Consider the following 12,016-nt stretch of genomic DNA (forward strand, 5'->3'; position numbering starts at 1 on the left):
GCCACTAGGCGGCGCAGTGGATAGAGGGCTGAGCCTGAAATCATCTTCCCTAGTTCAAATCTGACCTCAGACTTTTACTAGCTGTGTGACCCTGGGCAAGTCACTTAACCCTTTTTGCCTCAGTTCCTCATCTGTAAAATGAGCTGAAAAAGGAAATGGCAAGCTCCTCTGGTATCTTTGCCAAGAAAACCCCAAGTGGGATAGCAGAGATTCAGACAAGACTCAACAACAACATGTGCTTATTAATATACAAAGACAAAAATGAATATAACTCCTTGCCCTCAAGGGGCTTACAGTCTACTGATCAAAGAAGAAATTAACAGAACCAAAATTCCCGTCAGTGTTCAGACACTGGACTTACTTCTAGGGGACCATGGTGCCATCCTGCCCCCTCCTCAGAGGAGGCCTCTACTGTGGTGAGAGCTCCTTCCCCCCTGGCCCTGCCCCTCCCAGTGATAGGAAGTGGGTGTGGGGGTGCAGAGGCCTTTGTAAGAGGAACTGATGCTCCCAGTCCTGACACACAGAGAGAGCCAGCACCAGGCCATATCTGAGTCCCCACCAGGATCCCCCTGAACCTGGCTCTCCCAGCAGCTGCAGCCACCTGCTTCACCCCAGGGGACCCAACCTAGGGTCGCAGGGACCGAGAATTGCAGCCACTATGGTGAGTTGCTGTCACAGTGCAGCTCAGAGCAGCCTCGCTCAGCTTGAGGTAGTTCCCTGCCCCACCCTACCTTGTCTGCTTGATACAACCCTGTCCTAGGGCTCCTCTCTGGGCTCTGTCTCTGCTTCAGACAGACCACTGGGTGTGCCACTTCCCAGGCCCACACCCATCCCTACTTCAGGTGAGAGGTCCTTCTCCCATGTCTGCCCACCTTCCTCCCAGGACCCCAGAGAAATGGACCAGGAAGGGGCCCCTGACTGAGTGCCAAAGATCTGGGTCTCAGATGTACCACTGACATCACTATCGTGAATCAATTCCCTGCCTTGTACTTCAATTTTCCTATTTGTTAAATGCGGAGGTTGGATTTAATTATCTAGAAGGGTTTTATGAACTGCTCACTCTTTCATGGCGGAGCTTTTAAGGGATTGGCCCAAGGGTAGCTAATGCTGCCCATTCAGAGGAGAATGATATCAAAGCTCATCCTGCCCTTGCTGTTTGCACGGGGAGGGGACAGGGGGACGACTCTCCAGCAGATTCCCCTAGAGCCTCCCTTCTGGCCCCAGTGACAGGCTATTGCCTGGGGACCCAGCCTAGTATGGGCGTCTGTGGCTCAGATCAGGGATCAACATTAATAATGATTACTACTGTAAAACTACCACTGCATGGGCTGTCTCTGTACTACTGACATTGTCATACCACAGCATGGAAAGTCCTAATGCTGATCCCATAGGCCTTGTGATGTGAGAAGACCCCTGATCAGGCTGGGAGCTAGGATACCTAAAATCTCATCCTGAACCTGCTGCTGACTTTTTAATCTTGGCAAAGACTCTCTCCCCTTCTGAGGACCTTGGTTTCCCCATCTGTCATGTGAGATGGTTGGCTCAAATGAGCTCTGAGCTCTCAGTTTGGCCATTCTGTGTTCTAAGATCTTTCCCAGCCCCGATGTCCTGGGTTGGATTTCCTAAGGGCTCCCTGCCTCTAAAACTGATTGAGCTCCCTCTCAGCTCTGAGACCATGAGCAGGGCTGGTTAGGCTCCAGGATCTGTCTTGAGCTTATTCTGTGTCACCAGGCCAGTGGCTTGAGCTCTCTGACTTGTGACACCAGTGACCTTCTGGGGGTCTCTAGACCAGCCTCTGTTCCCCTCTGGGCTGCAGGGGTGGAAATCGAAGCTCAGGAAGCTTCACCTCAACTCTGCCTGTCCCTTCCTCTAGCCTGCCTTGTCTTGTTCCAAGGTATCTTTTCTTTGTTAAAGGTAAGAGAGAGAAAAAAAAAGTAGGAGAGGTTGAAAAGAGCTAAGGATAAGGACAGAAGGGCAGGATGACTGGTCCCTGAGGAAAGAAGGGCTGAGGAAATGGACATCTGGGAAGGGGGCTAGGATTGGAACCTACATACTTGGGTTTCTGAGAGGAGAGGTAGAAGCCTGACCACCTAGGTCCCTGAGGGGAGAGGAAATTAAGTGCTGGCTGATGGGGCCCCCACAAAGCACAGTGACTGGAAGTCAGACCCCTGGGTCTGAGCCAGCCCGGTTGAGAAGGGAAAGTGCTGATTGCTTCCGTTTCTGCTTTTCTCTGATTCTGTGACATCTATGCTCACCTCCACCAAGGACAGAGATGCCCCTAATAGTAGCATTTGTGGTCTCAGTGGTGGAGGCGACAAGGAGGCTCTGACAACCCAACCTGCATGTCAGTGTCAGAGACCTAGACTCAAAGTGATAAGCGATGCTAGGAAATATGCTGGGAGGGAGGAGAGAGGAGAGAGCTCTCTTTGTCTATGATAGAGCGTCATGTGATATCCCCTGATAACAAGGCAGCTAGGGGTCACAGTGGGTAGAGTATGGAATTTGGAATCAGGAAGATCTGAGTTCCTGAGTTCAAATCCTACCTTTGACATTTGCTAGTTGTGTAACTAGACAAGTCGCTTAACCTCTGTCCCTCAATTTTCTCATCTGCAAAATGGGGCTAAGCATAGCTCCTACCTCACAGGATTGCTTTGAGGATCAAATGTGTTAACATATGTAAAGCACTCTGCAAACTTTAAAGAAGTGTGTAAACGTGAGCTGTGGTTATTATCAATACAAGCTCCATGGCGACGAGAGCTGTCTCTCCTTTTCTTGCTGTATCCCCTTTGCAGCACAGTGCCTGGCACATAGTGGGGACTTCTAAAGTTTTTTGGATTGGACTGGTTTAGAACAGCGACAGCCCAGTCATAGGGACAGCATGACTGATGGCGATGGGCTTCGACAAGACAAAGAGTGATGGAATGGTGGTCAGGGCGCCAGGATCATTGATGGGGACAGACTGTTAAAGCTTAGAGGATTATGTTCTTGACCAGAGCCAATACATACATATAATTAATGGTGATAGGAGGGAGAGCGATAATGAAAAGGACCCATTGTTAGTACTAAAGAGAAGGGCTGACTTGCTATATAACCTTTGGCAAGCGCCCTCTCCTTCCTTGAGACTCGGTTTCCCTATCTGTAAAATAAGAGAGTTGGACTAGGTGACCTCAAAGGCCCTCAACGTTCTCTCATTTTGGGCTCCAAGGATCTTCCCAGCTCTGACACATCCTGTGTTCTAAGACATAAACTAAAAATACAATAAAACTTAGATACTATTAACATGGTTTTTTAAATCAATATGCAGCCCACAGGAATCTGTTGGATGGATGTTTTGATGGCCCTGTTTCTATCTGAGTTAGAAACTGCTGCTCTAAGGTCCCTCCCAGCTCTGAGAATGCTCTATGTTTTAAGGTCCTTCTGAGCTCTGACACTCTATCCTCTAAGGGCGCTCAGAGCTCCAATAGCCTAATTTCTCAACTGCCAAAAATAGATGTGAGAGAAAGGACTACATGTGGAGTGAGAGAAGCAGGGTCCAATCCTTGCTTCTGCTGCCTCTTAGCTGTGTGCCTTTTGGTAAATCACATCATCTCTGTTTCCTCCTCTTTAAAATTAGGGGATGGGTCAAGAGATGATCTTAAAAGTCCTTCCAGACCTAAATTCCATGATCTTCCCATCCCTGACATTCTTTGATCTAAGACTGTCTCATTTCTGTATTCAATAATAATAACTGGCATGCAAATATCACCTTAATATTTACACTAGCCCTTTAAATGTGTTTTCTCAAGTTTCTCAGGTTTGTGAGGTGAAGATAGGTGTAATTATTAGCCCTGTTTTGCAATTGAAGAAAATAAGGCTGAGCAACATTGAGTGACTTGCCAGGATCCAGCCTCAGACACTTGCTAGCTGTGTGACCCTGAGCAAATTACTCAGTCTTGTTTGCCTCAGTTTCTTCATCTGTAAAATGAGTTGGAGAAGGAAATGGCATCTCTGGTATCTCTGCCAAGAAAACCCTAAATGGAGCCAAGGAGAGTCGGATACGAACAACGACCAACTTGTGACTCCAAATGAGGCTGACTCCAACCCCTAGCTATAGAGCCTGACACATACTGAGCATTTTTAAAAATGCTGTCCATTATTTGACAGCCTTTCAGCTCAGATTTTCCATGACTAAAAATGGCCAACGACTGAGGGAATGTCCAGGAGTGTTTGCAAAGGCGGTGACAAGGGACATTTTGATAAGTAGCACTTTGAAGTTTGCAAAGCCCTTAGCTTTGCAAAGCTCCTCCCAATAATCTGCTGAGGTAGGTTCCCCAAAATTCCTTATCACTTTCTCATAGTTAAGGAATCCCTGAAATGAAAGGCCCCGCTGGAGGTCAGACAGCCGATGACCGGGGCAGAGTAGGGCTTTGAACCCCAGAACTACACACGCTAAGGAGGAGGACTCCGAATCCAGTATTCTTTCCATTCCACTCAGGTGGCTAGGTGGTGCAGTGGTTAAGGTGCTGTGCCTGGACTCAGGAAGATCTGAGCTCAGACCTAGACCTCAGGATACTTATCAGCAAATCCCTTGATCTGTTTGCCTCAGTTTCCTCAATCTATAAAATGGAGCTAATGATAGTACTAATTCACAAGGTTGTTTTGAGGACCAAATGAGAGTTTATAAAGCACCAGGCGTGTAGTAGGTTCTTAGGAAATGCTTTTTTGGTTTTGTTTTTTTACTTTATGTTATCTCTTGCCTCTCTTCTCCCCTACCCCTAAAGCTGGGAGGGGGTAGCAAGAAGGGTAGGATCAGGGATTAATTAGAGAGGATGGGATTAATTAGGGACCAGGCATGTCAGGATGTCTGCTAATTAGAGGCAAATCTATCCCCAAGAAGATCTCTCCCTACGCAGGCTTTTGGAGTCCAGTACTTTAGCCTCCTCTTCAGAGGCAAGAAGTAGGGTGGGGCTGCCCGGTAAGGGAGATGCAGCAGCAGCAGCAGCAGCAGCAGCAGCAGCAGCATCTCCCCAGGGCAGGGGCCACTCTGCAAGACTTCCCCCACCAGCTTGGCCCAGGCTGCGGGCAGCAGGAAGGAAGGAAGTGGCTCTTTCTTACTCTTTGCTCATCATCCTCGGTAGCCCCAGGAGCTGAGGGGGTGGGGGTGGGAGGTCAGTCCTGAGCCTCCCCTAGAAGATCCAGCCACTCCAGGTCCCAGGGAGGCCTCACATAGCCTGGCCTGACTTCTGGCTCCTGGCTCCTCCCATATACTGTTCAGTGCTAGTCAACAAACTGCCTATTATACTGGGTACGGCCTGGAGCAGACAGCATCTGACCACGCTAGGCCTGTTTCATCTTCTGTTCTACTGGGATAGTTGTATCCAGAGCTGGTGCTGGTGCTGGAACTGGAACTAGCAATTCTTGCTTTTGAGACAGATTCCCAGAATCTGTAGGGATGAGGGTAGGGAGGCCAGGGAAAAGGAAGGGAACATGGATGAACAATCTGCCCCAGCTGGGTATCGCTGCACCAGGGAAGGGGTGATCTATCCCCCAGAGAGTTGGCCCTCACCTTCATGGCCATGGGAAGGGGACAACGAGGAGAATGAAAGGAGTGGTGGTGGTGGGAGAAGGTGGGCCCTAAGATGGGGGGGGGGGGGTAATGACCCAGAGCTGGGCAAAGAAGTAGGAGCTTCACTTTAGACAGCCTGCCCTCATGGACCTTACATTCGACTGATGAGGAGAAATACACCAACATCTCTGATGCAATGGAGAGTGAGATCGGTGGTCAAAGGATTATGGGAAATGGGAGGAGAGAAAGACCACTTTGGAGGAGGGGAGTGGGAGAGAAGGGCTGTACCTGATCTGGGCCTTGAAGGAAGGGAGGAAATTCAACAGATTGAGATGAGAGAAGTTCATTTTAAACATAGAGGATGAGGGCCCTGGCCCCCCAAGAAGCTCACCCCATTCTTCCATCCCTTATTGTGCTTTTTCAGGGTTTGTTCAGCCTGGAGGGTACCATGACCCAGTTTCACCTGGTGGGTCCAGTCATGGAGACTGGGTGGAGGGGGTGGGGGCGTTACAGGCTTCCTGCCCTCCCCATCACCCACTGCTGCTAACCCTTCTCACTCTCAGCTGTCCTCCTTTCACAACACCCCCAGTTTGGTTGACTCATCTATCTTATATATGTCAACTGTGACCACAACTTCTTTTTCCAGACCTTCCCTCTTTCTCTCCCCCATTCTCCCCAGCTCTACCCTCCTCTATCAGGAAGGGATTTCAACAACTTACCAAACATCTACTCATGCGTGCGTCTCCCAAGTAAGCCCCCTGAAGTCTCCTGGCTGGGAAGCTGATCTGGGCCCAGCTTCTGTGATTTGACCACAAGCTAGCAAGAGGGTGGAGAGGATAGAACCAGGTGGAGAGGAAAGCCAGGAAGGCCTGTGATCAAATCCTGCCTGAGACATTTACCATGTGTGATTTGGAGCAAGTCACTTAACCTCTCTGGAGCTCGATTTCTTCAGCTATAAACTGGGGATAATAATAGCACATACTTCACAGGACCAAATGAGAAAACACAGGTAAAGAACTGGGCAAACCTTAAAGTGCTATATAAACGATAGCTATGATTATCTACACCAGCCCTCTGAGGTCATAAGGCCTTCAGTTTCTTCATCTGTAAAATAAGGAGGCTGGGTTAAATGACCTCTAAATTTCCTTCTAACTTAGCTCTAAATCAGGGGTGGGGAACTTGGCCTTGAAGCCACATGTGGACTTCTAGGTCCTCAAGCGCAGCCTTTTGACTGAGTCCAAGTTTTACAGAACAAATCCCTTTATTGAGGGGATTTGCTCTGTGAGGCTTGGATTCAGTCAAAGGGCCACACTTGAGGACCTAGATAGGGCCACATGTGGCCTGGAGGCCACAGATTCTCCACTCCTGCTCCAAATCTATGAGGCCAAGGGAGGTTCAGTCGTCACTCGATTGTCTCACAGGCAGGCATGTTGGAGCAAGAATGCTGCCCAAAGTCCTGCCCTTCCAAAGCCAATGCTCCTTTCCACCATGATTAGCCCCGTGCCTCCTAGACTATGTTAAGTGGCTCCATCTGATCCAGCAAGCTCACAGGACCATAGGATTTAGGGCCAGAAAGGACTTCCTCTGGCCCATTTGAGGACTGTAATCTTTCTCAGGAAGGAAGAGGCCCCTGTGGACAACTCATAAAGGAACTGATGTCTCCAATCCCCACCAGTACACCATAGACCAAAGTGGACCAGGGTGTTTGCCTGGGAGACAAAACAGAAACCAGGAAGTTTGGCAGCAAACTGGGGAATAAAAGAGGCAGCTGAAGCTAAGGGGTGTCCTTTGTGGGGGGGAGGGATGGCATGAGGAAGGGGGAGGGGAAGCTGAGTGTTAGCATAGGTCTCAGTTTCCTTCTCTGTAAAATGGGGGGTGGGGTAGGTGGGATTAGGTGGTCTCAAAGCAGGGTTCTTAACCTGGAGTCTATGAGCTTTGAAAAAACAAAGCATTTTTGATAACTGTTTTCAATTTAATGGGTTTCCTTTGGAATGCCATTTTACAAACATTGTTCTGAGAAGGGCTCCATTCTAACTGAAGGGATTCAGAACACACACAAAAAGGTCCAGAATCTCCGCTCTAAGGGCTCTTTTCTGGAAGTCTCCTGGCTGGGAAGCTGTTCTGGTACCTGACATAGTACGAGCCGTATCTTTCTTATGTCTGAATAATTTTCACATTCTGCCTGATATTCAAAACTCATATTCCATACCCAGCTTCTTTTCCATCCCTTCCCCATCCCCTCCTACAGACAGCTAAGGGGGTGTGGGAGCCAGCTCTAACCCGCCCCCGCCCCCATTTAAAATTTTCAGCGTAGGGCAAAGGGTTTGATTTATTGTTTGTAGATGGTTGAGACTTAAGAAACTGTTGGAGGTGTTAAGAATGCAGATTAAATTTGAAAGTATATTGTGTGTATATATTTTTCAATCTTATGACACTGGCCTCCTGGCTATTTCCTTTTCTTCCACTCAGAGCATTTTCTTTGTCTGTCCCAGGTGCCTGGAAAGCTCTTCCTCCTCATCTCTGGCCCCTGGCTTGCCTAGCTTCTTTCAAGACCTAAAATTCCACCTTCTACTGGAGATTTTCCCACCCCCTCTTTATTATAATGCCCTCTCTCTTAATTATTTCCTACTTATCCGGCATATGGTTTGTACATGTTTATTTATTATCTCCCTCTTTAGACTGAGAGCTCCTAGAGGCCCGGGACTGGCTTTTGCTGTTTTTGTATCCCTAGAGCTCAGCACACAGTGGCTGGCACAGAGCAGACCCTTAAAAAATACTTATTGACTGAATGAATGATCTTTCCGCCCGGAGAACCAGCTGCTAACCGTTTACCACTGCAGAAGTCTGTATGCTCATGGTAGGCGTGGACTGGGCCTTATCCATCCCTGGCTCCCTCAAAGTCTTTTGGAAGGGAGGAGCCATATATTAATGAGCCCCGGAATCTGACCATCTAGTCCAACCCTCCTGCACAGAAATTCCCAGCACTTAGCACAGTGTCTGACATATAGTAAGGGCACTTAACAATCCCCCAAGGGGTCACCAAGTCTCTGCTTGAGGCCTTCTAGTGAGGGGGGGCCCATTACCTCTTCAATTTCCACCCACTGCCTGAGTTCTGCCCTCTAGGACCAAGCCGAACAAAGCTAATCCTTCCTCCACCGCTATTAGGTCACCCCAGAGTCTTCCTTCAGTCCTCATAGCTAAGCTCTCTAATTGTTAGTTTCTTCCTTTCATCAAGCTATCAGCCTCTCTTTGTTGGCTGCCTCTTCCACTCCACCCACCTCCACCTCTAATCCCGCCCCCCCCACACACACAGTATTAGTGACCTGACACTAGAGGGCGCTCTTCTATCTTCCTTCTAATATGCTTGGGTACATAGTGCATCCTCCCAGTGGAAAGGAACAGAAGCCCTCAGGAGGGTGGAGATTGTCCCCAACTACAAGGCTTTGTACGTACCTGGTGCTCAATAAATGTCTGCAGACTCAGAGCAGTCAGTCAATAAGTATTTATTAAGCACCTACTATGTACCAGGCACAGTTTCAAGTACTGGAGTTACAAAGAAAAGTAAAAGACAGACCCTACTCTAAGGAGCTTACAGTCGAATGAGGGAGTCAATATGCACACAGCCATGTACAAACAAGATGTAGACAGTCTCAATTGGAGACAATCAAATATATTTGTTGAAGACAAATGAATTGCTGCTGGAGTAATGGTTGTGGGAGACGGTTGAAAGGTAGGTGGGTGAAGGTTCCTTGGGGGCACTGGTAGATCCTGGATGATGGTGATAAGGCTTTAAAGTTTGCAAAGGGGGCAGCTAGGTGGTGCAGTGAATAGAGCACCAGCCCTGGAGTCAGGAGGACCTGAGTTCAAATCCAGCCTCAGACAATTGACACTTACTAGCTGTGTGACCTTGGGCAAGTCACTTAACCGTAATTGCCTTACCTTCCCCCTCCAAAAGACAAAATTAGAGTCATAAAGTTTGCAAAGTACTTTAGAAATATTATCTCATTTTATCTGATACTGACTGTGTGACCCTGGGCCAGTCATTTCACCTAATATAGGCCCAGGTTTCTGCATCTACAAAATAAAGAGATTTACTTAAAAGGCCTCATATTAGTCCCTTCTTGCTTTAAATCCATGATCCTATGATCTTCCCGTCCTCCTTCCCCGCTTCACTCTTGCCACCCCTCCATGGACAGAAGACTGAGCCCTGAATAGTCCTCCTCCAGTTTTTCCTACAACACAAAATGATCATTTGGCACAGTCTTGACCATGCTGCTCTCATAGGCAAGATGTAACTTGTAAACAAATGTAGTCCAGGTTGGCGCATACCCAGATCACCTAAGAGGGAGCCAGCCAGCTCCTCCCACCTAGGTAACTTCATCTTAGGCAATCTGGGCATTTGCCAAACCCCCATTACACTAATAAGTATGAAACCAGGCAAGAGATGATAGGGCAAAGATGAAAGCCAAATAATCACCAGAACATACTATAATAACTGGGGCTGTTGCCTTTGCTTCTTCCAAACTACATCAAGACCTTTCTACACGCAGAGCTGGTGTTGGAGTGAAGCAAATGGGTTGCCTTGCCAAAAGCCTTTCAGAAGACAGAAGCAGAGACCCATCTATGAGGGCGCTAGGGCATCATCGGCTAGATTCAGGTGTCATTCTGTGATGGAGAAGCCAAGCAGCCAGGGACAGGCAGATCCCATCCAAGAGTGTTGCTCTATTGCCCGAAATTTCCCCAGTGAGATTAATCATAGAGCATATAGCTCTAGAGAGGTATAGTTTCTGAAAAAAATAATTTGTATTGCTTTCTTTTGCTTTATGTCACCTACATTTCCTAGTATGTCCCTACTCCTCCTACCTCAGAGAGACAGAGAGAGACAGAGAGAAACAGAGAGAGGAGAGAGACAGAGAGGAGAGACAGGGAGAGAGACAGAGAGAGAGACAGAGAGGAGAGATAGAAAGAGAAAGGAGAGCCAGAGAGAAAGAGAGAGAGTTCAAGAAAACTGAACAATATATCAAAAAAAATGTAATATTAATAGTGTTCCATATCCCCAGTCTCCCACCTCTTCTCATATCTTTTTAGGTCCTTAAGTTTTACAAAGCAGTTTCCCCATGTTCTCATCTCCATCTAACTGATGGAGACACTGAGGCTTGGGGAAAAGTGACCGGCCCATAATCACCTAGACAGTAAACAGAAAATCCAGTGTTTGAACCCAGGACTCTGCTAACTCTGAGCTCAGTGCTATTTACATTACTGGGCAACATGGAGCCCAGAAGAGAGAGAACAGAGTGGGAAACCCTGGGAACATGAGATAAGTCTAGGGTGGGGAGAACAGAGTGGGGAGTGTGACTTTAGTCAAGAGTGGCCAGTTCTAAGAAAGCCATGCCAGCTCTACCAATGGAAGACTTGGGAGAGCAGTTCAGACTTTGTAACTGTTGCCTTTGTTATAGTAATCTGTGCCCCCAGAAATGATCTTTGTTTTCATATAACTCAATTCTCTAAGGGACCTTCATCTCTATTCACCATCCACAAGCTTTTACTAAATGCCTACTGTGACCACTACTGAGTTAGATGCTGGGGATGCTAAAACATTGCCCTCAGGGTGCTTACAGTCTAATTTACCTTCACTCTCCTTTACTCAGCTCCACCCATCTCAGCTTCTTCTGTCCTTTCAAAAGCAAGTTCTGAGATCCATAAAGACAAAAACCACTTTGGAAAGAGCATTTTAATTACTTACTCTATGACTCTCATCACTATTCCCCCTGACTTCTTGTCTAAAACACCCTTCCCTAAGCCACCACTTCCAGCCCTTAGCACAGTGCCTGACACATAGTAGGCACCTTAAAAAATGCTTGTTCATTCAACTTCTCTATATTATACATGCCAACTTCTCCTATTAGAATGTAAGCTCTTTTTAATAAAAAAAAAACATTCATAGTTGCTTTATTCATGATTTTAAAAAACTACCTCTAAGTCCAATGATTGGCAAAAACGATTGTAGTGAATTAATTATTCAATTATTATTAATTAATAATTAATTAATTAGTATTATTATTGCTCCATAAAACAGGACAAATGTGGAAAAACACGTAAAGTATTATAAAGGATCAGAACAATAGACCCTGATTATCACGGCATATATTTTGAAGTTAGAAAATTTGATACGTACATGGACAGAAGAGGACATAGCAAATAAGATATTTTGCCAGAGTGATGTATGTAGGGTGTTAAACCTGAAAATTTGGTTGAAGGAAACAACAGAGCTAGGTGATAGAAAAATCCATGTTGTTTATTATTTTCCCTTAAAGCATAGCGGAGCTAGCTTACTTGTACGTACAAGGAGTCAGAGTATAAACTCTGGCTGCCTGAATAAAGCAATGAGAAAACTTATATACGTTATTTTAGCAGAGCTAGCAAGCCTGTATGACCTCATTTTTATGACCCCCATGTATATTTAACCATGAT

The 12,016-nt window shown here is 46.9% G+C and overlaps 1 protein-coding gene across 1 annotated transcript in view; it reads left to right on the forward strand.

Moving 5' to 3' along the window:
- Positions 1 to 537: 537 nt before the first annotated feature.
- MYO1F (myosin IF) overlaps positions 538 to 12,016 on the forward strand; it is a 47,451-nt gene continuing 35,972 nt past the window's right edge. Inside the window, exon 1 of the mRNA XM_036741323.1 lies at positions 538 to 661. Within this exon, the coding sequence (XP_036597218.1) occupies positions 659 to 661 (3 nt within the window). The 5' untranslated portion in view covers positions 538 to 658. The remainder of the gene's footprint in view (positions 662 to 12,016) is intronic.

The sequence above is a fragment of the Trichosurus vulpecula genome, chromosome 1 (genome assembly GCF_011100635.1).
Source record: "Trichosurus vulpecula isolate mTriVul1 chromosome 1, mTriVul1.pri, whole genome shotgun sequence".
NCBI lineage: Eukaryota > Metazoa > Chordata > Mammalia > Diprotodontia > Phalangeridae > Trichosurus > Trichosurus vulpecula.